Source organism: Numida meleagris, chromosome Z (assembly GCF_002078875.1).
Source record: "Numida meleagris isolate 19003 breed g44 Domestic line chromosome Z, NumMel1.0, whole genome shotgun sequence".
NCBI lineage: Eukaryota > Metazoa > Chordata > Aves > Galliformes > Numididae > Numida > Numida meleagris.
In genome coordinates this window covers 9,437,978-9,464,562 of record NC_034438.1, presented here as the reverse complement: position 1 = coordinate 9,464,562, position 26,585 = coordinate 9,437,978, and the positions used below count along the sequence as shown (strand labels likewise).

The window sequence follows — 26,585 nt, the reverse complement described above, 5'->3', positions numbered from 1 at the left end:
TCCCTCCACAAGCTCTTCCTTTGGGGATCTCATGCCAGACCTTCTTTCGTCTTTTTCCTTTCTGCCTGCTGGCCTGCAGAGACAAATGCAGGCAGACTGAGCTGAGGGCAACAGGCAATCCCACGCTCACCACCTGGTACAGCTACCAAGCTCACTCTGTGTCCAATGCACGTCAGCCAGCCCTGGCTCTGCAGACAGAGGGGTCTGGATGCAATTCCTCACTGCTTTAGGAACATCCTGCTGAATCCAGAACAGGCAGATCTCTAGGGCACCGTGCACACGGTGCAGTCCAGCGTGCAGCAATGGTTTGGTTTTGAACCACACTGTAGATCCCTCTGTGTTACGTAAGAGTTTTGGTCACCTCTGTGCTTTTCTGTGAAATGATGCCCTTCTCTCACTTGCCTTTCTGAATTAGACGCTCATACATCAACCTCTGCTTGCTGAGTGGGAAGCCATCAGCATTTCCAGAGATGATCCTCAGTGCATTGCTGGCTGATGCATTTGTTCTCTCCTTCTGTGTATCTAAGTAGCAAAGAATGTATAAGTAAATAATGATCCGGGGAGAAATTGGTAGTGGAAAAAATAACTTGAACAAGATTTGATAAAAATACTGTTTTGATTCAAACTCATGGGTTACAAGCATTTCCTGCAGGCCAGTGGGAATTGGAAAACTGTCTTTGTGGGACTTTGAAATCTTAGAAATCTCCAAAGTGAGACAATCTCTGAGCCTGTCACAAAACCTCAGGCAGCAGTCAAGCTGTATCCTAGCGAGCAGCTATTTTAGGTAGTGCACCCAGCAGAACCAAACCCGGCTTGCAGAAGGACGGGAGCAGCAGTATGATTTTTGTCAACCTGCTGCTGCCTTGAGCAGGTCAACTTGTGGATTTAAAATCCATGGAGAGATTGCTGTGATCTTTTAACAAGCCATGTTAATGAGAGGAGATTAACCCCTATTATTAGAAGTTGAGTTAAATCCAGAGCGAAGGCATTAAACTGAACCAAAAATCTGTGCTGCTGGAGAAGTCCGGGAGTAACTCCCGAACTGGTGAAGTGTTTAGTTGTGCTCGAATTTAAACCAGGCCTGCTCTGAGGAGAGTCACTTATCTCAGCTGCTTTCCCTTCCCTGGCTGAGTGATGGCCAAAGCCACCAGGTCCAGGACCCACATTTGGCCATGCTGTGTTTGTCATCCAAATCTCTGGGTCTGCCCTGCTGGGGATGCCACGAGCATCCCTGGGTGCTTTTGAGGGCTCAGAGGATGAAATGGAAAAATAAAGTCAAGGAACGGAGTTTAGGCTGCCCCCAAAACCCCTGTGCTTGGGGTCTGGGGTCGGTCACTCCTGATGCAGAAACAGTGCTCCTCAGTGTGGAACTGATACGCTTTGACTCAGGTTCTTTCTAATTTTTTCCTCACAGTTAGTCATTTCCTGAAACAGTACTATTGTTAGTTTTTCCCCCAAACACAGGGAAAAGAAAAAAAAAAAGAAAAAGTAGAAGAAGAAGAAGAAGAAATTCCGCAGCTCAAAGCCCAGTTGTCCTCGAGGCCGCAGGACGAGTCTCGGGTTCAGTGCAGCTGGAAGATGCACTCATGCATCAGCTGGGTCCTACATGGTGCTCCCAGGCCGCCCGGTCGGTCACGCTTAATTGCTAATTAGCTACCTCCAGCCCATTCCCTGGGAATTATGATAATGAACATAAAGAACTGTTTATTCTAAATGAGACTTCCCAAGGGGAACAGCCTCCTCGGTGGCTGGAGAAATGGAAAGCAAGCCCGAGGAAACACCAGGGCGCTGTGGTTTTTGGCAACAGATGATAAACATTTCTTTGTGGATGGAGCAGAGCGTGTAATTTACTGCCCGGCTCTAACAAGAGCTGTCTTGACTATTTTGCTCTTCTCTGCCACCGCTGTCAAAACGCAACAGCTAAATCTCCTCAGAAACGTCAACTCAGAAGAGCTGATGGTTTTGTAAATGGTGGCATAAAACTTCTGGGCTTTATCTGCAGGTTGTGAATTCCTCGCCTTTATAAGATCTCAGACATTCCCTGAACGACTTCATTGCTGCCCACCCTTCTGTGGGTGACAGCCATGGTGGGGTCAGTCACCACTTCACTGCGTTTCTTCAGCATCCCACTGGAAGATACAAGTCCCATCGTCCCCATGTTACCCCTAAGGTCATAGGACGTGGAGAACACATCTACACAGAGCAGGGCAGAGCAATGTCTGGGCACAGCAGGGGATGCAGGCACTCATCCTGTTACCAGGACCATGTTAATGCCTTCCTGACTGGCTCAGGTGTCTTTGAATCACTTGGAAAAACACAGGGGAAAAACACTGTGTCCCTGAGAGCTTCAAGGAGCTCTGAAAGGGAACATGGTGAGTTGGGAATGGTGATCAATGTAAAGTCACACAACAGTAACCTTATAAACGTGTGAGAGGTTCAGCACTTGCCAGTTAAGCAAAACCAGTGTTAACGCGTGCATATGTAATTTTTGCTGTACATCTGTGGTTCTCTATTACAATTCAGCCTTTAATAATGTATGGCGGTCTGGTTTGTTGTTTTTCTGGTTCTGCTTCTGGAAGGGTTTCCATGGGGGCTCAAACGCAGTGATGCAACATCATCCCAGCTGGAGAACGCGAGCGAGGAGGTGACCTCCTTCTGTTGGTTGTGGTGCAGGTTTTCCTTTTCATGTCGTTTGATTTCCATCTCCCCTTGCACAGCAAGAAAATTGTGAAATACATTTCAAAAAATCAGGTAAACCTGCTGAAAATGGAGATGTTAAAGCCCAGGAAGTTTGGAGATTTGCAGTGTCATTGTCAGGTCAAGCCACTCGATGGAAGTGCCTGTTCCTCGCCACTGAGTACAGAGGAGCCTGCAATCAGTCTGGTGGGGTGAGTTTGAGATGAATTTCAGCTCTTTCGCAGAAAATCATGTATAACTATAGTGAAGGATGGGAAGGCATTGATTATCCTGCTTACAATATGCTGATGTGGAAAACTCAGTCCTGGTCCGTGTGTATTTGCCGTCCATGCCCTGTCTTAGCTCTGGCTTGAATTTATATTTGGACTGGGGATTGTTGTTTTGGCCAAGGTTTGCATAAAGACTTGGGATTCTGGTCCTTGCCAGGGACACTTTAGTGTCGGTCTGGTGAAAATAACGACACGTTTCTGCTGTGAAGGTTGAAGAATAGTGCTCGTTTGGTGGTAAATTTAAGGATTTAACTGAAAAGTCAGAGAAAGCTAAGAAAGGAGCTATCAGTTTTCTTGGACATCTCTTGATGTTGAACTTAGCTTCTGTTTGCAGCCCTCATACTCTGGTGGTTAACATCATGGAAGTAAAAACATATTATTACTACTACCAGTAATAATTAGGCGTGTGGAGAGCTCCAGAAACCCCAGTCAGAGAAAAGCATGTAAAACTATACATCTCTAAATGAAGGTATAGGTTTATTTCAAGGAAAAGCACAGGGTTCAAGACCAGAAAGCACTGCATGAGTTCTCAGGAAGAGCCACAGCTCCACTTGTAAGTAGGAGTGAGTAAGATTGTTTTCCAGTTATGGACTCCCTGTACATGATGACACTGATTGCTCCAGAGCAGGGCTGTACTCTTCTGCTCATAATGTAATTGCAACCTTAATCTTGGGTGAAGTATTCTGCTTAATATCTTACCTGCCTTTCATTGGACTTCAATTATTGCAGTTCATGCACAGAAAGGTCTGCGTGAGCACTGACAGAAGGCTCAACAAATTTATTCTGAGTCATTATCTGCTGTTGTGATAGGTAATAGATACTGGATTTCTGTTAGTATTGCAATTAATTTAAATAAAAACCATATGCCCAAAGTCAGAGCCTTGAAGATAAGTCAGACATCTGGCTGAGATTCCATGTTTAGGAATGTAAGTGGTGCAGATGGTGAGATTGCAATACACACTGTGTCTGTTGGGTTGTAGTAGTGATAAACAAGCACTTCATTAGGTAGAAAAAGGGGAAAAAGTCTGAACAAAGAGTGAAATTTCCTGAGGAATGTGGGTGATATTCATTTCAGTTTGGAGTATGAGGCCTTCCATGTATGTGTCTGGGGGAGTCTGCTTTACACCACGAGCCAAACTTTTATTCCAAACAGAGTGTGCCAGATGTAATATAACACTTTCAGACAACTTTGTAGAATCAGATTGATATCTCAGGCTGTAAAAATGTTGGGTTTTCTTCCTTTGAGTGCTTTGGGAATAAAAACCAACTTGTGAACAGCATAGGAAACAAAAAAAATAGTTCCTCTTACTCTGCATGAAATATTATCTCCAGTGAGTGCATCGGTGTGAACTGTGGCTCAGAGGCATCTCACAGGTACTGCATGAACATAAATCGGTGGGAATTCAGCAGCAGTACAAACTGTCACAATTTGTATATTCTGAGAGGAAAAGAGGAGTGAAGTGTGTAATGCTAATGCTGTCTTTGCTGCTACTGTTTTAACCTCAGGTCTGAATTTAACGTTGTCTCTGAAGGCTAACACAGACCAATACCACGGCCTCCGTCTGGGATAGCTCTTTTTGAAGACAGTCTGTGCGTATGAGGGAGAGCTAAGACTGACCTGGGGACAGCTGAAGTGACTGTCACCCAATATCACACTGGTCAGGGCAAATCAGACAGAAAAAATGCACTACTGCTTTATTTCATAGACTTCCTTCGCTGTTGGTCTATGTTGTATTTACTGAAGTAAAGCTTCAACTTGAAAGTGTCTCAGTAACAATGGTGATAGCACAAAACACTTTAGAAGACCATGAATTAATAGGAAGAAATCACCCAAACAATCCCCAGTTGCTTGCTTTAGATGGAGGTGACAGCCATTCTCTGTCATTGGGGTTGCGATTGTCTGACAGAGTTAAGCAGTCCACCCATGTGGCATCTGCCGCTGCTTGTGAGTGGTGACTGCCAAGGCCACGGCTACAGCTTCCATGCTTGGTCAGGTCTAAGAGCTGTTCAGAAAAGGGTTTTGCTGAAATGCATGAAATTCATCCAGCAAAAATTGACATTGTGCTGAAATGCTGAAAACACGTGGTACTACTGTTTTGCTTCTGGGTCCAGCTTTTGAACCAGTTTGGGTGTTTCAGATGTCAGAGTTGCTCCAGTGATCCCATTGTGTTTGCCTGCAACTGGAACCAATCTGCCAGCCCCAGGCCTGATTAGCACTGGTTTTGATGTAGGGAGTATCAGTATAAATTAGACACAAGCCTGAAAATACAACTGTATTTCACTTGTGATGCCTAATTAACACTAGGTTAAATATAAAATACTGCAAGCCAACAGCAAACTGATTACTTTACTTATTAATTTTAAAAATACATTAAAAGAGTGGGTTTTTCTGCACCAGTGATACCAAAATGACAGCTAGATGCATCACTTGCTACTTTGCATAGGTCTCAATAGAACATTAAAACTAGACAACTTGTTAGGAGAACGCCAAGCTCTATTTCTTTATATGTCATCGATTATTTCTTAATATGTAAAGTGAAATTAAAGCTTATCAGTTTGTCAGTTTTTATTGCTACCAAGCAATAAGAAAATATAGTTTCCAGGTGAAGCACATACCTTCAGCACCAGCTGCACACTGGGCCAAGTCCTTATGGTTTGGTTTCTCTTATTCAGGGGCTAACTCACCCAGCGCTGCTTCTTTCTTCCCAGGCAGCGCGAGCTTGGCAAGGTCACAGATCCTGACCACGCGGTTTTCCCTCCACAGGGCAGGTCTGTTTTAGATGAGTAAAGGATTTAATGTTTTTAAAGCTGGGTGGCACAGGGGCTGGTTGTTGTTTTCCAGCATCAAGCAGTGAGAAGTTATGCAAGTTTCTTCCCAGAAGCCAGCAGCCTCAAGACCCCCCAGTCTAGTGTGATCCCCACCACCACAGGATCTCTTCGCTGCCTGTCCAATGATGGCTTGGGTTTGTGACCTTGCCTCTCAGTCCCTTGTGTGTCCCAGAGGTGTTTTGGTTTTTTTTTGCCTTTGAGTCTCCATTCCTGCAGCCCTGCTGTATCTCTTCTTTCCCTCAGGCTCATTTCATCCGTTGCATATTTCTTAAATGAGCAAAGAAGAGTGCCTCTTTGTCCCATCTCAGAACATCAGGCATCACCACACACGTGAGCAGAGCCCATCCCCAGTTTTGGTGCAGTGGACTGGAGGGAAGGCTGGGGCTGGAGGTCTGAGGATGGCTGCAATTTGCTGAGCACGCAAACAGCAAGCAGGCAGAGTAGGTGGTTGCAACCTCCTGTGAAACACAGGGCAAAAGAAATTTGTTGCATGTCATCATAAAAACCATGGGTTCAACCTCAGTAGGTTATTCTGGGCTGAGATCCTCTTCCAGCATTCAGATGGGGAAAAGATGGGGAGAAGCAGCAGCTGGTGTCAGAGTTAGATTAGGCAATAGGAAGTGTGCTGGGGCTGCGGTTTGCTGGATTAGGAGATGGCATGGTTGCTTGTACAATTAGTATGTGGCTGATGGGTAATAGACACCTAATTCAGCCTCTGTACTGCAAGCTGAGCCGACTGTGGGACACAGGATAGTGAAGAAATGGAAGGAAGTTTCAGAAAACTTTGCTTTTATTTTTAAGAATGGCTTCATGCCACCCACCTGCTCCCAAATTACAGAAGTGTGGGATGGGATGCACTGTTGGGTGGAGGATACGGCACAAAGAGCACACACCATGCTGAAGTCCCTGCAGCCCCATTGCTGGCAGGAAGAAGTGCCAGACTGCATTCCAGCGCCTGCCGTTTTTAACAGAGGAGGTAACCAAAGCGCCACATCAAAACACTGCTTTGTGAACTTTCCAAGCCCTTAAGGAGACAAGAGCAGTGTGGGCACTGTGCTGCATCCCAGTGGCAGCAGCAGGAGCAACCAAGCAGTCTTGTGACACTATAAATAACAGCTCGCTCCAGTGGTGCTCATCTTCTGAGCGAATTGCTTCAGGATTTGCTCCATCCACTCTGCCTTGCAAAAAATAACCTGCAGATGTGTGCCTCTAAAAACAATCCTTGGTGTGGTGGCTGTGGTGTGGTGTCACTGCATAATTCAGCAATTTCATACTGTGTTGTTTTAGAAACAAATCTTTCTGCATGCTGGAAGCAGTTGATGGAGACAGATCCTGTCCTAACTGAGAATGCTCTGTATGTAGAGAGCATTTTGCTATCATATCTGTAGACAACAAACACAGATCTGGCTTGTGATCTTGTTACGTTAAAAATTATTTCTTTCCTTGTCCAATTCATTAAGTCCGTGTACTTAATAAGCAGTTTCAGCTTTTACAAGGTCTTCTCTGGGAACAATAAAAGAGTGGGGAAAAGGAGAGAAACATCTGGATCCCTGAAATGCTCTTGAAATAGTATCTTTTTTAGTGTCTCACAGAGATTTCCAAGGGCTTACATTAAGAAGTTAATTCCATTGCTGCTGTTGTTGTTGAGAGTATATTAGAAGTACAATTTTGACTTGGTCTTGTTGCCTAGATAGAGATCAGAGTTGGCCCACTCTTTTGTCTGAAAATATGCTCGTGACAAATAGCATTGTTTGTTTTTCATTGAAGATTCACTACTTCTTTCGGGTTTTTTTCGCTTTAAAATTTTATTGTGAAAATGAAGAGAAAGATAAGACAGTGGGAGGAGACTAGAGCTGTAATTCCATTGCAATTTAGCAAACTGCTTCTTTTTTCTTTCTTTTTTTTTTTTTTTTTTGTTCAGATTTGTCTCATTTCCCACGTCTTTAATCTGTTTCAAAGAATACCTGCTTGTGGTAGTGTTCAATTTGGTTACCTACAGTTTTGTACACCTACCAGCAAAGTGGAGCTGGGATGCTCAGGGCCTGGAGCACACTGTGCTGGAGAGGAGCCGAGCTGGAGAGAAGAGAGCGCTGAGGGTACCTCATGAAGTGGAACAGGGAAGGTAAAGCCAGACCTTTGTCAGAAGTGCATGACAAAAGGACGTGTGACCAGAGCTGTGAGCACAGCAAGGGTTGTTTTAGGTAGACCAAAAGGGAAAGATGCACAATTAGTGCTTATGTGCTGGAAGAAGCTCCCACGAAGGTGAGACTGTCTCCACACTTGACAACATCCATCTGGGAGGACCTCTGAGCAGCTCACCCTCCTTGGATCAGGTGCTTTCCTAGGGTCCCTTGCTGCTAAAATTGAGCTGTGAATCTGTTGTTCCAAAGTTACGGTTTTTTTGGTGGTTTTTTTTTCCCCTTGGATTTCTGTCTGCTTCTTATAGGATGGCTGAAGCCTTGACTTGAAAAATCCCCTTGGCTGCAACTGAAGCAGGGTCATGCCCTTTGTGACTCTAAGCCAGTACTGGAAGGATAAAAACCCTTTTCCATAAGTGGTTGTTAAGCACCCTTATGTGATTCATTGTGTATAAAATTAGGTGGCTATTCTTCTTCAGTCTTACAGAGCTTGTGCGTTGAAGTCAGGAGACATTTAATAACCCTTGTTGTTAGATGGTATAGAAAGTGTCCAGGAAATGACTTGCAACCTTTTTCTTGCATTGAAACAGCAAGGTTGTGGCTAATTACTGTGATTTCCTTTTAAAAAAGTGTTTATTGTCGAAGGGAAACAGACTTTTGGATTGCAGCCATTTGATTTGTTAGCTTTTTGGCTTTGATAAAAGCAGAGAAGGGAAAGTGTATTGCCCCTTAACTTTCAGGCACTGAGGTGAGCGGAGAAAAACAGAGGCAGGCTCGAGCACATCTCAGAAGTCAAACTGGAGAAAACTTACCTGTGAGATTTGAGACTATGCACAGTAGTGGTGGTGCGCTGTTTGATTTTGCTTTTCATCACCAGAAGGAAAAGCACTCGATGGAATGCTGGGCTTGGTTCTCCTCCGCATTATGAAGAAGCAAATAGTGTGTGACAGGGAGAGGCCTGTGCAATGCTGCCTTGTTGAAATTGCCCTGTCCATGCTGGAGACAGCAAACACCAGAGATCTTGCTGTAGTGACCCTTCGTGCCTGTGTTTTCCCCATTAATCTGTGACAAGGCAGCACCACTCTCCGTACCTGCGTGGTGAGAGCTGTCCTTTCAACATGAGGTAGAGCATCCATACCTTGTGGTCATCATGACACCCACACTGTGTTGGTGTCATCTCAACATGGGTAGCCAGTGTAGAGAACAAGGTGCTCACGACTGCATCTTTCTTAAATTATTTTCCATGGTATTTGTCTTTCCTAAAAGTTGATGTCTTTGTGTCTGGCTCTGTGCAGTGCTAGACTATTAAAAACATGAGCTGGAATTATTTGCTTGCTTTCTTCCCAGAGTTGAATTTCAAAAGCCATTACAAATTTTCCCTTTGTGCTTTTATGCATTTGTTTTTGAGATACGTATTTTTAACTTTTGCATGAAAAGCCAGGGTTGTATCTGTGCGTGCCTGTGGGCATAGGTGGATGACATGTCTATGGGGTAAGCAGACTTCAGTCAAGTCCTGAACCCACCAAACCAGAAAGAGGCTTGCAGCTGTCTGCTATGACAAATGTCAGACAGAATTGAGTAGGTTTATGCCACGAGTGATTATCCACAACTGTTCTTCATAAAAGAGCAATTGTAGCCCACCCTCAGGGCTGAGCGTGTGCCTAAGCACAATCCTAAATGTTGGTCTATGAGCCTATCTCCCACCTGGTGTGTGTTCATGGCAAAGTGATTTCTGCAGAATCAGGTTCAGACCCTTACGCAGCAGCTCCCCTGAGTGAACGCAGACCAAGTTACTAGCTTGCCCATGTCCTGTTTGGAGAACCAGATTTAGAAACCTACTTCCTTGCATTAGTTTCTGTGATGAGCATTTGTGTGCATGCGTGCGTAGAATGCGCTTGCCTTCCACTGTTTATCAAAAGACATTTATTAGACATTGCTTATGCAGCGTTTTCATGACCCTGTTGATGATAGATACTATATAAACGGGACTGGGTTGGACTGCGTTCAGTCTGAGAGCTTGCCAGCAATTTATTGCTGCTTGAGTCTGGCGACTGAGCACAAGCCCTGCCGCCAGCCAGCACAGCTCCTGCGGCACGGTGCTGCCTTTGCTTTCCTTCTGAAGGAAATTACTGCTCTGCATCTCTCTCACATGGGTATTTGGTCAGGAACCGGAGGCACAACATGAATCTAAGGAGCAAGATAGATATGCTATGATCATAGAATGATAGAAGTGTTAAGGTTGGAAAACACCACTCAGATCATCTAATCCAGCCGTCCTCTACTCTGGCTCACCTCTGTGTCAATCCATCACTGAGCATGAGCCGTCTGCAGGGCATGCTGTGTATGGGGCTGGGAGGAAATTCGGCAAACAGTCCTCCAATGGAAAGTCAGAGGTGGACAAAAAAAATGCTGTTTGCTCACTTTTTTTGCTTTAAATCTCAAAGCAGCGAGTTATTTCAAAACACGGGCTTAATTTCAGATCGCTCTAATTGAGATGTAGAAGAATGCTTGTTTTAACAAATGAAAATCGTAGAATCACAGAATTGCAGGGGTTGGAAGGGACTTCTGGAGATCATCTGGTCGAGCCCCTGCTGAAGCAGGTTCCCTACAGTAAGCTGAGCAGGAAATAAAATGTATTTGTGAGGATGTGTTTTACTCTTCCAGCTTATTAGACTGCTGCATTATATACTCTTTCGGTTCACCAGACTATGCAGAACATGTAAACTGTGCCATCTTTGCACTAAATTCATTTTTTTTTCTTCCCCTCAAATTTCACACCTGTCGAACATTAATTTGATTCTGCAAAATCCATTCCAATTTCATCCCTGAAACTAAACAAAATCATTTTCTTGGTACAATGCCAAACAATAAAAGAAATTTATTAGAAAAGAGCGTAAGACAAAGCTGACAGCATGTATATAAAGCTGAGTCTAAGCAGATGAGTTCCATCAAAAGTCTTTTATTTAATCATTTTGCTATTTTTGACATGCTGTCTAGCAATAAACCACATGAGCATTCCTTAGCATTAAGAAAAGAAAAAAAAATGAAAATCCAAGAGAAAAAGGAGGAGAGTACAGCTCAGTGCTGAGGGAATCAGCGTGCGATTTTGAGGACAACGTTCCCATCTATGCAAAATGTCCAAGAAATGGCTTTTCTGGTGTCCACAGGGGTAATTGCTTTCTTGGAGTCACTATTGGGAGCGACAGGGCCCGAGGGAATGGCATGGAGCTGTGCCAGAGGAGGGGCAGGGGGTTAGGGAAAGGCTCTGCCCAGAGGGCAGTGGGCATGGAACAGGCTGCCCAGGGCTGTGGGCATAGCCCTGAGCTGACAGAGCTCACAGAATGTTGGGACAGAGCTCTCCGACACTGGGTTTGGAGCCAGGAGTTGGACTCAATGATCCTTGTGGGTCACCTCCAACTCGGGATGTTCTGTACTTCTAACAACCCTAGGAAAAGCAATTAACTGAAACTTTACCCTGCACCAGAAAGCCCTGAAGTAATCCAGATGGGATGACCTCTGGGGACTGCTGCCCACCTTTTGGTGGTTATATTCCCCCAAACTCTGTTGTTTTGCGTTGTGTGCATTCTCCAGCTGTGTGCAGCCTCTCCATGCCCCACCAGTACCCATGCAGGGTAGAGGATTTCTTGCAACCCGTCAGGTCATTTTTCTCTCCTCCAAAGAGAACTGTGCTTCATGCATGCGCAGTGTGCTCAGCAGAGGCCACAGATCATCCCGTCCATATGGAAGGTCCCTTCTGAGAAGAAGGAACTGCCATTTCTGCTCCATAAAAACTCCGCTGGACCATAAAAAAGATGGCATACATCAGCACTTGGAGCAGCTGCGCGAGGAGCCCATAAACAATACATTACAATAAGGAGCAGCCACAGGTCATGGCTGAGAGGATCCAAGAACATCAACCAGAGCCGCCCCGGGCAAGACCTGGCACAGGCCTCTGGAGTTGTTCAACAGAGGTGTTTGCCAGAGGAGGATCTGATCCCTGGCTCATGTTCACGGCAGAGGAAGAACCCAGGAATTGTGAATCTTATCAAAGATTGACTAGTAACTAGAACGGAACTCCATTTCTGGTGTCTGTCTTTATAACCAGAGTCCACCAAAAAAGCGGATAGCGGGATTGTGGGGTTGATTTTTTCTTTTTAAGAAAAAGAGAACCGTAATTTATGATTAAAGTTATTGGACTGCGGGAGCTGGTGAGAAACATGACTGAGATTCACACAATTACTGGAAATCTGACCTTCAGAAAAACCACATACGTGGCTGCAGTGATTTGCTCCCAAAGGTCTGAGCTCCAGCTGTGGTGGTGAAGGTGGGTCTCTGTGGCTGGCTGGGCAGATACTGCTTTATTCACTCCATTAAGAGAAATAGAGCAGCGCATATGTACCTACTGTGGTCACAGGCGATACTGCAGCTCCTAGGCAGTGCAAGACGTGCGTGTACCCATACCAGAGTGCTATTCACTGGAGGGGGTAAGGCTGGCCTCAGACCTTGCCTTGCACCCAGGGTGAACATAAATCATCTCTTTACAAAACTATGAAAAAGGGCTAAGTCTGGAAATCATGGCAAAGTGTATGCTGAGTGAGCGTCTGCAGGAAGGCCATCCACTCTTACTCAAGATTTTGGTATGTATCCCACAGAAAGGCAAACAAAAATGAAGTGCATTGCTTCAGTTTTACACCAGCTTGCAGGAAATCTACTCTCCGTGTGAATTACGGCAAAACTACATGCAGCTACTGAGCTTCTGCCTTAATGCACCCGCACTGCAGATGGGTTTCGTCCATTCATGTTTTGGCAGACAAACCTGGCTTGCATTTGAATTCTGCTGTATAGAATGCAGGGGAAAAAAGGAGGTTTGGAGGGGGAGGATTTTTTTAAGGTACCTAGTTGACTTGCTTGCATAGCTGACTAATTATCTTTTGGAAGTTAATTGCTGTATTTTCTATTTGCATTTTTGCTGCACTGTATATTTCTGGAAGTCACGATGATCAAAGAGGAACACCAGGCAGGTGCAACAAGGAGCTGCTCCAACAAAGTCCCTGTGTCTCAAACCCTCTGTTGGCATGGTGCAGGCTTTCTTGCTTTTAGTTTGCTTTTTTGACACAGTTCCACCATGGAAGAGATAAAGGTGGGAGAGTCTTTTGCATCGGCTGCTTGACTGCATTATCATTATTGTCTCATCAGAGCTCAGCAGCTCTTACAGCCCCCAGGCAGCCACTTTTCTGACCTCAGTAGGCCAGCCACAGCGTGCCAGATGGAGCGGCTGTGAGCTGCTGAGCTGCTGCGTCTTCCAGTGACACCACCTCACTGTGCCTCTGCTCAAATTCCCTCTCTTTGGGTGGAGCCACACGGAAGGGTTTCTGAACCCCAGTGTGGTCAGGATGTAGCAAAGATAATATTTTACTCTGGGAACTCACATGCTGACTCTCCATGGAGATTTCTGTGCCTCCTTCATTCCTATGAGACAAGTATTTCCAAGAGTGGGCTCTCCTGTTTCTGCTTTTGACATCTTTAGCGAGAATTTCCTCGACACATTATTTTCATTTGAAATAATAAATAAATAAATAAAGTTGTATAAAGCTTTATGTTTTCCCATCCCTACCTTTCTGTCCGTATTTCTCCTACCCTTTTTTTCTTTCAAACTCTTCTCCTGAAGTTAAGTTCTGTTGTCACTGCTACTCTACTGTGGACAGATACAGGTTAATTCTCAATTCTTCCAATTGCTATCCTCCATTATTTGCATTTCCAATATATTCCAGCTGTGACAGCACCCGAACCCTTCCCTCTCTCTCCCGTAGCTGTGTTTTCCTGGCTCAGCATTCCCCAGTCTCCGTGGCACCACCACCAGTGTCCCAGCACAGACCAAGAGCTGGGCTGCGGGTGGTGGCAGCCCTGAGCCAGGTGGGAACAATTATGGGAGGAGGTCCTGGTCTGCACTGGATGAGTTACTGCTGATAGCACCCAGATAAGCTAACTTAATAAAGCGATGGCTTAATGAAGCCACATTCCTTGCTTCTTGCCTTTCGTGCTGCCTGTCTGGGGCGATGCTATCGTGCAGCTGCATGGAGCTGTGGGCTGTGCCAGTGCACTGGTGTGTTGGGCACAGGGGGACAAGTGGAAAGTTCAGCAGAGTTATATCCTCTCAGATGTGTTTATTGGTATAAAACGCTTGACCCTAAATCAAAACCTGTTGGGCCGCTCTCCTCTTTCCAGCAGCTGAAGCTCCCTGTTAAACGCTGTAACAAAAAGTCCCCAAAGTTCTTCTTTTCAGAAACCAGCCTTAGTGTTAATGAAACAACTTAATTTCCCCATGGTTCCATATTTCAGAGACTGATCTTCTTGCCCAGCTGTGTATATGTTGGTGTTTGCTGCATGCTCACATGCACGGCTGCATAGCAACTCCTGAGCTGAAAGTTATTCTGTAGCTAAAGTTATCAGTGGGGACCCCCTCTTCCCTCTCATTCTGTGTAATGAGATCGCTGCTGTGCAACGTTGATTAGACATGTCAACCTGCAGGTGGATGTCTGAAAATGAGTATTGCTATTAAAATGCCTTTGCTAATGATCAGCTCATGTGTCCATCATTTTGACAGATTTCTCCTCAGGAATGTGGAAAGCATGCAGGAATCCCAAGGTTGCGATGTCATGTTCAGGGAAACGGGTATTGGTGTATTGTATTTCCTGTGCGTTAACCCTAAAGTTGCAGTTTCCTAGGCAAAATCCTGCTGATGGCTGAAGCTTGCTGCTGAGTGCAGGCTGTGCTAAAAGAGATCCATAATCCTGAGCTGGGAGTTGAGGGTGAGGGGGAATAGTTTTTTGGAGCGTAAGCCTGAGAACAGGGCATCCCTCCCCTGTACCACTTCTTTTAGTGTGATTTAAAGCTTTCATTATGTGCAAGAAAAAAATCAGGCGTTTGGAGAAAACATTTCCGAATCTCCTTTCTGGTTAATCACGGAAAAATTGAAAGGGAGGCTAAGACAGGGAAATAATTTCTCAAGAACATCTCTGTCCTTTGTGGAACTCATTCCCAGAAGGTATCGTTGAGGCTATGGATTCTTTAAAGGGTCTGGGCGTGTGCTAGGAGGGCACGATTTTCCTGGTTGCCTTCACCAGAGCAAGCCCCTTTGCAAGGCTGTGCTTTGGGGAGCAGGGCAGCATTACACGGCCACCGCTCAGCACGTGGCAAGCCCTTGAGCGCTGCTGCTTTCCCAAAATCACCTGCTGTCCCTTTGGATGGAGGAGTAGCTGGACATTCTTGTGTGGGGACTTCCCTCATTGCCGTGGGTACAAGGAGCCACACATCCACGCCTTCAGCACATGCTGTGGGCAGGGCGGCTGTGAGAGAGGAATTGGGATGGGGCAAGCAGTCTGAAGCAGTCTGCCAGAAGAAGCCAGGAGGATGTAAAACCCCAATTTAGCAGCAAGAAAGCCAAAAGCTGGGTGATTCGAGAGGAGAGGGGCAGCTCCACCAAGGTGCTCAGCCACAAGCCCTTCCCCAGGGGTGAGCTGCGCACCGAGCTCTGCATGTACTGCCTGAGCTACACCAGGGTCCTGCAGGGGCCTAAGCCTGGAAATTAGGTGGGAATTCCCAGGGAGAAGGGATGAAATGGTGACAGCTGCTGCTCCCATTTCTTTTGTTAGTTCTGGCTGTCACAAGCCACAGCCCGGAAGCTCATGGCCCTCCTCTCCTCTCTCATCTCCCAGCCCTCTCTCCTCTCAAGCTGGGGTGTATCTTCCTCCGAAGAGCAGCTACAAGCAAACCTTTATCAGCCTCCCCTCTTCTGCAGACAGGAGGAGACGAATGTGCACTTGGAAAGCCATCGGCGTGGCTCGCGGCGTATGAGCAGCCTCCCCGGTGCACCTTTGAACCCATTCCTCCTGCATTTGTTTGTCTTGCAGATAAAACTTCACAGCAGTGTTTGGAGAAAAGTCTAATGAGGGACCACTGTTTGCATAACAAAGCGAGGCTTCCTCTTCAGATGTTCAACCGTCATTAAGCATAATTTATATTCCGGCTAATCTTTGGAAGCGGATAAAATATGGAGCCAAAGTTTGTTTTTACATAGTTTGGAGTAACGCGTTGTTTGTTTTAAGTGGTCAGTTGCAACTGACAGTTGATTTATATTCAACATAATGATGATTTGTGATGGCTGCAGATTGTCGTGGGGAGTGTTGTGTCATTGACTGCCATGGCTTTAGCACTCTTCGATGTCAATTATTGAGTGAAAGGATAAGAGCAAACGGAAGTTTTCAGATATTTCAGCAGATCTGCAAGGCATACAAAATTGTGAATTTGTAAAGTACGTGGGTTTTTTCCTCCAAAATCTCACATTGTCTGTATTCAACAGCACATTGAATGTTAGCTTGCTTCTCTGGCAAATCCCAGTCACCACCGCTTGAGGCCCTTTGAAGGTCACTGAGCCACTGCAGCCAGCAGCTCTTGGGGTGATAAGGGGCACCAGCACCCTGCTCTAGTGCGCTGCCTAGAAAGAAAACAGCATGGTGTACAAAAAATGCATTTAATTTCTCATCACTTTGTTCATATCATAGACACATTAAAAGGGTCTGATCCTATTGAATCTTCACTAAAGTTTTAGACCCCCTGCCCGTGTAAGATGTACTTCTTCACTGCAAATGAAGTACTCAATATATTTCACTTATCACCTTCCAGGTTTATTAAAAGATGAGAAATGACTGATAACATTTATCTTGTTTGAACTCCTAGCTGAGCCTTAGTCCTTTCTGCAAGTTTACATTGTAATGACAGATGTTTGAAAATACCCTTCAGCGTATCAAGAAAATTACGACCTGGCTTGTGTGTGAGGACAGCACTGAGGTGTGCTGCATCCTTTCAACACAGAAAGGCAGGATTTTCAGATGTTCTTGATCCTCTCCAGTTCTCCGAGCAGAGCTATATAGATATTGTGGATTGAGTAGTGGCTTCCCACGTTGTGTTCCTTAATGCTGAGAAAAGCTCAGGATCCTCTGATGGTTTGGTTCATCACATCCGTAACCATAATCTATCCATAAATGTTTTTTAAAAAAGTGGCACCAACCTTTAGAGAACATGCTTGTTTATTCATTAATTTATTTTATTATTTTTCAGGAAAAAATGCTGTAAGGGTTATAAGTTTGTTCTTGGACAGTGCATCCCCGAAGGTATGTGGTTTTGCTGTTCTTATCTCTCCTGTCCCCATGCATTTGTCTTTCCCTGTGTGCTCTGTTCTTTGTGCTGCTGTGTGGGAGAGCATCCTGATACAACCACAGGCTGAGCTGTACCGCGTGCATCAGCATGGGAACCATTTCCAAGAAATTGTCCTGAAAATAAAAAAATCAGCATCTTCCAAAAGTTTCATTCAGCATGCCAACCCTTAATCCTCCCTGAGTATGTGTGGCCGCACAGATCTTGTAACAGGACCTGGTGCAAACACAGAGCCGCGTGCTGCTCTTGGCTGTGCATGCAGGAGCCATCCGTGCATCCAGGAGCACACGCTCCCCCCATGGTCTAACAGAGGAGATTCGGCTTGGAAATGAATGGGGTGATCAGGTGAGTTAGTCCTGCTTTTGTGACCTGTTTCCTGAAGGCATCAGCAAGGGGAAGCATCGCCATACAGTGTCTCTATTCCACCACCTCTTCTGGCTGTGGGTGCGGGGAGACTGGGAATTACTTGCGGTGGTTCATACCACAGTGAAAAGGAAATCTGCCCCTCCTGACAGGCTGCTTTGCAAAGAGAGTGCTGGGATCCAGTGCTCAGAAGCTGCTGATTGTACATCTCCTTTAAGAAAAAGGCTGGGGTCTGCCTGCCTTAACCATGGCGGAGGCCTCTGCTTGTTCAGCCCACCCGCAGGAGCTCCTCGCACTTTGCCCAACTTGGGTGAAATTGGCTCTGAAGTTCTAGGAGAGGAGGAGCACCCATGTCGAAGCAAATGGCCGGAGACAAGAAGACGATAAACCTTGTTTCCTCCAAAACAGAGGTTAAGTGGATGGCTCATGGTAATGGCATTTTCTCAGTTTGAGACAGTGATGTTTCAAAAAGAAAAGTGACAAATAAACATAGTTGGGATATCAGCTGTTTTTTGGATTTCAGTGTCCAGCCAATAGGGATCATAACCCAAACTCCAGTCCTGCCATCTTTTTATTTTTTTCTGTTGTGTCTTTGCTGTTTGCTGGAAACACTCACGGACTGGTTACAAAAAGTGAAAAAAAAAAAATTAAAAAGTCATATTCTAAAAATAGAAACTGTGCATTTGCTACTTCCATGAGGAGGAATGGCTCACAGTGCCAGCGTGGGCACAGGGTAGTGGGTAGGGTTTGGGTGCTGTTGGTGCTCACAGGGTTGTCCTTGGTCTGTGGTTTTGCAGAGTTTGGTCTCAGGGTGTGCAATGTGAGATGATGGCTTCAGTGCGAGATGGACACTTGGAGAAGACAGCTGTGCTGGGTTTGTTCAACCCTGTTTGCATGTAGGAGGAAGAAGCCCTGAATACTTTCATGGTGGAAGAAAGCCAGGGCTCTGCAGCCTGGCCTCCTGCTTTCCTATCCGTTGTAACACTTTTACATGCTGTTATTTTCACTAAATATAATAGATACAGCAGAAGTGATAGGAGCAAAAATAAAGTGAGAGCCATGGCAATAAATTATAGCAGGGTTCTAATTCTCATCTCTTGAGGTTTTAGGTGATTATGAAAGCAGCTTTTATTGTGTACTCACTGACTTTACTTCATCTTGCCTATTAACTGCATCTCAGTAACCAGAGTTTCTGCTATTCATTGAATTTCTCCGCTGGCTGTGGCTGCTCTCCCTTCGTCTCTTCACCCCCTTTTCGGCTCAATACATATTTTCCCTTGAACTCCACAGCCCTCAGCAGTTGCTATAACATCCAAGACAATCTGGGCCTTCAATGTAGGGATGAGAAACATGATTCAGTGAAGCACTTCTTCCGTTTACTCTGTTACAATACATCACTTGGTTCTTTGCACATTGTTTTGGCATAGTCTTGGAGGAGGGGCTGTATGAAATGCACATCTCGAGACAGGCACATAAATACTTTGCAGATGTGAGCTTATTAGAGCACATCTGCACCTTTTAATCCAGCGCTGGCAATTTAAAGCTCAGATAAATAGTTCCAGCCCCATCTTCTCTGTGGTTTAGGGACGGCTGCAGAGAGGAGGGTTGGGAGAGGGCTAGGCCCTTCCCTTGCCCACCAGCCTTCCTTTTAGGCAGCTGCTATCTGAACTCACTATTTCCCCAAAGGGTTGTCTACATCCATCTTTCATTTCTGTCCTGTTTTTCCTTGTCTACCTTTGAAATGCATCCCAGTGAACCTGAGTCCATGCTGCTGCATCCTGCATTTTGTTGGCTTTGGACTCACTGTCTCTCTCCAGGTTTCAGCTGCAAGAGCAGAGAGCCATGACCACTGGGAAACAGAGCAGTTTCCTTCGTGTGTCTGATTTGCACTCTACTTGGCCAGCAAAGCAGGTCAAAATGAGCTTCTTGCCCTTTTACCAGGATAGTTCCCCTCTTCTATGCCTTGGAAACTGACAGCTCCAAACAGGTCCTTTCTCACAGTGTTGCCGATGTTAAAGTAGAGCTGCAGTCTGAAACAGCTTCTTTGGACAGCAAGCTCCTTACCAATGATTTGTTAGTGGAGTTTCTTGTCTTCAGGCCCATTCACTGTGAAGTACTCCATGGCAGACAAACAGTAATAAGATCTGCTCTTTCCTCACTAATGCTATTTCCAGAAACTTCCTTGGTGCAACCTTCTGCGTTCCACTGTCATTCCTGAATTCACTGAAGCACAGGTAGAGATGTTTTTTACTTCAACACTTCCTATTTTCCTAAAGTCTGGAACAGCCTGATCCTTGCTATGTCACTTTGATTCATTCTCAAACCATGTTTCTGAGGCTGGGTTGGTGTCAAGGGGCAGGTATGTGAGGGAGCCTGTATTCTCATTATTGCAGAGCACACAGAGGTGGTGTGGCACAGCCAAGAGCTGCAGCACCTTTTGCCTAATTTTATCCTCAGGATGAGGACTGTTCCTAAGGGAGTCATTCCACCTGGGACCTGTTTAGTCTAGAGGAAAGGAGTCTGAGGGGAGATATGATAACAGTTCTTAAGTATGTGAAATGGCTGCAAAGGGAAAGGCAAACGCTTCTTCATGGCCATTGTGAGGAGGACAAAAATAATGGGCTTTAATGGCATTAAGGGGAATTTGGAACAGGCATTAGTAAAACCCTTACCCCCTGCAAGGATACTGCCTCTCTGGAATGCGGATTGCCACCATCCCTGAGGGCTTCCTAAGCATGGGTTACTTGAGCATCTCAGGAAAGGCTTGCAAGTAGCTAATCCTGCTTGGGGTGGAAGGTGGCCCCTCCCAGCTCTGATTTTTTTTTTTTTTAATATATATATGTATATTTTTTTCTAACTTTGTTAGTGCACATCTATTTGTGGAAGCACAGTGAGGACAGAGGTCATTTTTCCTCAGCTCTGAATGGACTGAACGGGCCAAATTTTGGAACAGGCTAAATACAGCATCTGTGAGGGCAGCTGGCTAAGGCACAGGCATGCTCAGCTCAGCAAGGGCATGCTCTCACGTGCTGCAGCACCGTCCAGCTCCATCCCCCGCCTGCAGCTAGCAGCAGTGCCAGGAGCTCCGTGCAGCACCTAACATTCAAACTCTGCTGCTGCACAGGGGCCAGTCATTGAAATCAACCACGTCTATGTGGAAAAATAAAATTGCTGCCATTCGGATTCGGAAGAATCACCTCTAGCACTTTATATTCGTGACTATTTATTAGTTCCAAACTTTGCCTCCCCAGCATCACTGAAAAAGCCCAAACTACCCATAAGGTTGTCCAAGTTTGAAGGCAATGGCCATGTTTTCCTTCCAAATTCGGGCATCTACACTATTCCAGCCCGACCACAGCACCATGGACATGGCTGGCATTAAAGCCAACCATGCTCACAGTGCTTCACATGTGTTCTGAATACTCCATACAGCAAATGTGGTTTCACTTGCTTTTCCATCTATTAGTTCATTTTAATTGTTCGGAAAAATCATCATACCCTGAGATGTCTGCTAGTCATTAGTGTGAGTCAGTCAGTAATGAGTTGGGGTTTTAATCATTTTATATTGTGTATATGGGAACACAGCGCACTGCTGGGAACTCGGTTGAAACACGTAGGTTTGGAAGTTGTGTGTTATGTCTGGAGCAGAGGTGAGATGCTTCTGCTGTGGCCACACAGTGCCCTGTTGCTGCAGGGTCATCAGCCACAAGCACTGTGAATCACTGCATGCAGGGCAACGCTCCTCTGAAACAACCTCAGAGGTTGGCTGTGGCATAAAACCCAGCCTTCAGCAGGGTGTCCTGAGCTGGTCTGGAGGCTGGATGCTCCTCCAGCTCCTTCCTTCTCCCAGGGTTTTGAAGTGGAACCTCAGGCAGATTGCTGGGATCTCGCTGACAAGCATGGCTAACGACTAAACACATCCTAATTTTCACATGGCTGTTATTAAGAGTGATGATGGTTTTGCAGCAGTGTGCTCTTCACTAGGAGGTTCATAGCTGGGTTTGAACTGTTACTGTGTGATTTTAATTAACTTTTTTTTTGTGATATATTTTCTGCTTGGATTTGGCAGTTTGCCTTACTGTGTTTCTCAGTATAGGAAATGTTGATATCAGCACTTAAAGACTGTGGAAGAAAATAGCAAAAAAAAATTAGGTAGCATAAAATTTCTGAAAATTCTTCTTAAATTCTGCAAACTGGGTAAGTATCCCTTGCATAAAAGCCAGTTTTGATAAATAGCCCAGTTGCCATGAGGTGCATTAAAAAGAGTGTAGCCAGCAGGTCAAGGGAGGTGATCCTCCCCCTCTCCTCCACCCTGGTGAGGCCACATCTGGAGTACTGTGTCAAGTTCTGGGCTCCCCAGTTCAAAAAGAGAGGAATCTACTGAAAGGAATCCAGTGGAGGCCCACAAAGATGATAAAGGGCCAGGAGCATCTCCTGTATGAGGAAACGCTGAGTAACCTGGGTCTGTTCAGCCTGGGGAAAAGAAGACGGAGCGGGACCTGATCAGTGTCTGTAAATATCTAAAGGGAGGTGGGAGGCAGATGGGTGAGGTCAGGCTCTTCTTGGTGGTGTGTAGCAATAGGACAAGGAGCAATGGCCTAAAACTTGGACATAGGAAGTTCCATACTAACATGTGGAAGAACTTCTTTACAGTGAACGTGACAGAGCACTGGAATAGGCTGCCCAGAGACATTGTGGAGTCTCTTTCTATAGAGTTATTCAAGACCTGTCTGGACACCTACCTGTGTGACCTGTTGTAGGTACCTGCTTTAGCAGTGGGATTGGACTCAGTGATCTCTTGAGGTCCCTTCCAACGCCTGCAATTCTGTGATTCTGTGATGAGCAGTAACAGTTTTACTATAATTCTTCACTTACATTGAGGGGTTTATTCCTAACTTTCTTCAATCCTCAAAAACAATTACCTCAACTTCATTAATTAGCAAAGAGAAGGGTGAAATATTTGCCATCAGACTACCATCCGGCTGTTGCCACTGTCAAGTCTCCTAACCATGCATTTCTCTCCCCAGATTACGATGTGTGTGCTGAAGCTCCTTGCGAACAGCAGTGCACAGATAACTTTGGACGGGTGCTGTGCACTTGCTATCCTGGGTACCGCTACGATCGGGAGAGGCACAGGAACAGGGAGAAGCCGTATTGCCTCGGTGGGTAGAAGTGCTTCTCTCTGGTTCATGACACGTTTTCCTTCTTCAGATTCTTTAGGGGTCAGTGTAGATTTGAAAACTTTTTTTATTTTCTTTACAATTGCGGATTAAATGTGGCTTTTAACTCTGCTACGTGTTGGTGCCCATGACTAAGATATCTAAATCCTCCTGAAGTTATGGGTGGTCAGTACCTAAAAGGAGCCATATGCACCTAAATGCTTTGAAGCATCAGGCTGATGCAGTTTTCCCTTTATTAATTCCTCCTGCCGGCTGTGAGCAGTATTTGAGAAGAGGTGCACGGCTCTAGCTGTAACCCTCAAAAGCGCTATGACCATGCCTGATTAGGACAATAAATCCCTGGGGTTCCATTCACATGGCAAGGACCAGGTTCAGGACAGTTCATTTTCCTGAGGTGCTCACGCAGCTGTGCTCATGTGGCTGACACAAGGAGTTGTGTCCTGCTTAGTTTGCCATGCCAGGGAGCCAAGGTCGGCAGGATTGAGCTTCTAGTGAGCCGTCTGGTGCAAAGGAATGGTCACACAGTGCTCACTGGTAAAATGGCAGGTGTGTTAATGATTGTCAGTTTGCACAGAGCTTCAGCCCGAAGCAGCAGCAGTGCTGCAACCACTCATTTATTTAAACCCCAAATCTCCTGGTACTTTAAAAGGAAGACTTTTATTTACCCGAGGTCTGAAACCTCCAGCTCCAGGACACTTTCTGCTCTTGCTGCTCTCCAGATATTGACGAGTGTGCCGCCAGCAACGGGACGCTGTGCTCACAGATCTGCATCAACACCGTGGGCAGCTACAGGTGTGAGTGTCACGAAGGCTATATCCGGGGGGAGGACGGCAAGACGTGCACCAAGGGAGATAAAGGTATGTGCCATTGGGGTTAAAGGTCTGGGGCCAAAGGGTCTGCTTCACACGAGGCTCTGTCTGACTGCCAGGAAGTGCTGCTGTATGTGCGGGTGATGGAGCTCTGCCACTCCTTGCCCAAAGAGGCTATGGACAGCCCAGAGCTCGAGAGACATAAGAAAATTTTCTGAATGCTGACACTTAGAAGCCTCCATTAATTTCATCTGATCATTAAATTGACTTCAGTGTGATTAATTGGTATTTATATCTGAGATCAGCAAACGGCTCTGGGTTGGGTGGATGGTGTCTGTGAGTGCTTGGGCACTCAGAAAAGGAGTGTACTCCACGTACTTTTAAGCATTATTTGAATCAAAGGCTGAATCTTGTTGAGTAACACCTGAATTCTGCTGACCTGCACAGAGTTTGTGTGTCTCATGACTGCGCTTCATTGTTGTTTTTTTTCCATTGAAAGTGATCTGTGATGGAAAATGGGAGAGAGTGAGTTGTTCTTCCTTTTCGCTGTTGTTTTCAGAGTATAAATGTGTACTGAGAGTAAATGACTGTAAAGTTGTTGACCTCATCCCAGTTATTAAATTACAGCATTTAGAGTACTAAAGATTAAATACTGATATGGCAATTTAAAAAGCAGGGAGGAAGACAACAGCGTGTGCTCTAGAAGAAAAAAGGGGGGGAAATAAAAAAGAAAACATCACTCTTTTGATGAATGGCAGTTTACCATCGGTTCATCTATTAATGCCTGAGCACATATATCATTGGGTGCTCCAAATCTCACTGGATGGCCAAAGCAATTTGTAATTCTAATTTTCCTCCGAAAATCAAATGGAGTGGCTGGAGCCTCTCCATTATCATTAGTTGTTCCTTGCCATTCTCAATTTTAAATTGAGAATTCAAATTTCCTGACAGGGTAATGTCCAAAGCATTCGGGATAACTGACCATGGGAGACATTCAGGGCTGTGGAAATCATTCTAATATTTGAAAAACAGCAATTTTGCATTGCACAGGCCATAAAAACAATTGCACTCTATTTTAAGATTCAGTGAGAGAAACATGTAGGGTCCTCTCTCCAGGTTTATGCTTTCTGTGTGTTTCCTGGGGAATTATCACTTCTGCTCGTCCTGGCATGCCTGGAGGCTGTACTGTGAGCACCATTTTTGGCTCTGAGCTACGACAAGAGGGCTTGACTGAATGCTCTGGATTTGTTAGTGGGACACGAGAATAGGGAGCATTTTTCGTGTATCCACAGTAACATTGTGTTTGAAAGAGACAATACAGCCACCCGCTCCGAAGCAGGCACATTAAACCATCTCAGCAGGCTGAGCCCAGATAATGCAACACAGATGATCCACCAAGCAGCCTCCATGCAAAGACCGCCCGCAGCACAGCTCCCGCAGAGCTCTGCTCCGCCAGCATCTCCTTCTCGTCCAGCATCAGCCTTTGAGCAGAGGCAAAGAAAACACATCGCTCCCTGAGCTGCTCTCTGTTCGATAGCACTGCGGGTTCACCAGGGCCTTGCTTAGATGAAAGGCTCTGTGTCACCCATGAGCTAGACTTCATGTTTCAGAAACCCTCCTTAAGTGGGGCTGCTTGAAGCCTTCTCTGCAGTAATTGTAGTTTCCTTGTGCAATGAAAACAGGTTATGTAAGTGCTTTGCTCAACGCTGGCCAAACTGACCCTGGTGGGTGACCTCAGGTCTGCTGCACCGCGCGTGGGAGGCTGCAGCTGATTGCTGCCTGCCCCTCTGGCCCATCCTAGGTGGCTTCTGGCTTTGTCCATGCTTTAGTCTGGCTTTATTCATATTTTGGTCCTGACACAGGATCGGATGGGGGTAGAGCGAGTGTTTGATGGATGACTCCTTCTTTGGGCAAATCAACGCTTGTGTCTGGTATGAGTTAGGGGATTCCATCTCTCTCCCGGGACACAGCTCACATTTGCTTATGCGACGCTGTTGGACTTCTTCCTCAGATAAATCAATCCAACTGGGTTTGCAGAAATCTCTCTGGTGTGATATTTTCCAAACATTAGCTGACCCCCGCACTGTTCACCTCCATGGGCTGTTACAGTCCTATTTATCTACAGCCATCAGCCCCATGTACCACATCTTTCTGGAAGGTAAACTGCATTTTATGATGAAACAAGAGGCCAAATTCACTGCTTCTTAATCTGCACATAATTCTACTGACTCTAGTGGGATTGCTGAAGGTTTCAGACAGCAAAGGCTCTGGCAGTTTCTCCCTATGACCGCATGTTGCTGTCAGCAACATTTCTTAACACAGTGTGTGTGTTGTGTGAGGGAACTCATTTGGTAAGATACCTATTAAAACAAATTCAGTTATGACTAGTATCAAACCCAGTTTTGAGGGGGAGTTTTTAAAAAGGGCATTTTAAAAATGTCTTCTCTATCTGGGCCTTTGTGAATCTTACAAAGGTCCAGTGATGAACATGTCAAAACACTCTCGTTTTTTTTTTTATAAAGCTGAAAAATTTGAGAAGGGTGAGGCCCATGAGAGAGCCACAGTACTGACTTACGGTCAGGAGAAAACTTGCCTTATAGAAACATCAAGAAATGTCCTGGTAACAGCTTAACAGCTACTTGTTAAGGGAAAAAAAATCTACATGCTGCAAGCTCTATCAGAGATGGGCAAAAAGGCTTTGGTGGGAGTCAAAATGATCAATAATAGAAATACAGCACTGAGGAAACTAGGAGGTGCTGCATGTTCAGATATGGTTACAGTAAGTTCAAAGTCCTTCTAGGAGATGCTGTGGCCGGAAAAATGGTCATGGAGACAGAATAGCTGTAATTTGGTGAAACTATTTTATATGGAGGTCAGTGGAAAAGCCCCTGGAGTAGCTTTTGACTGTAAACTTTGAGCCATCTAAGCACTGCACAGCAAGCTGTTCAGCCATGTGCTATTCAGTAGGGCTCGGATGCTCCAAAAGCAGAATGCTTACTGTCAGACACATGCTAAATAAAATAGGGAAGAGAGCTGAGGGTTACCGCAATGCCATAGGACTGCGGTGTTAGATGCAGGCAGGTAGTG

At 45.5% G+C, this 26,585-nt stretch overlaps 1 protein-coding gene across 2 annotated transcripts in view; it reads left to right on the top strand.

Moving 5' to 3' along the window:
* CCBE1 (collagen and calcium binding EGF domains 1) overlaps positions 1-26,585 on the top strand; it is a 92,206-nt gene that overhangs the window by 51,332 nt on the left and 14,289 nt on the right. The window contains exons 1-4 of one of the 2 annotated variants that reach the window (XM_021380394.1): positions 2,628-2,888; positions 17,051-17,103; positions 22,537-22,671; positions 23,409-23,546. In XM_021380394.1, the coding sequence (XP_021236069.1) occupies positions 2,686-2,888; positions 17,051-17,103; positions 22,537-22,671; positions 23,409-23,546 (529 nt within the window). In that variant the 5' untranslated portion in view covers positions 2,628-2,685. Of the gene's footprint in view, positions 1-2,627; positions 2,889-17,050; positions 17,104-22,536; positions 22,672-23,408; positions 23,547-26,585 lie in introns of those variants that run through there. The other variant, XM_021380395.1, reaches the window with a different exon arrangement.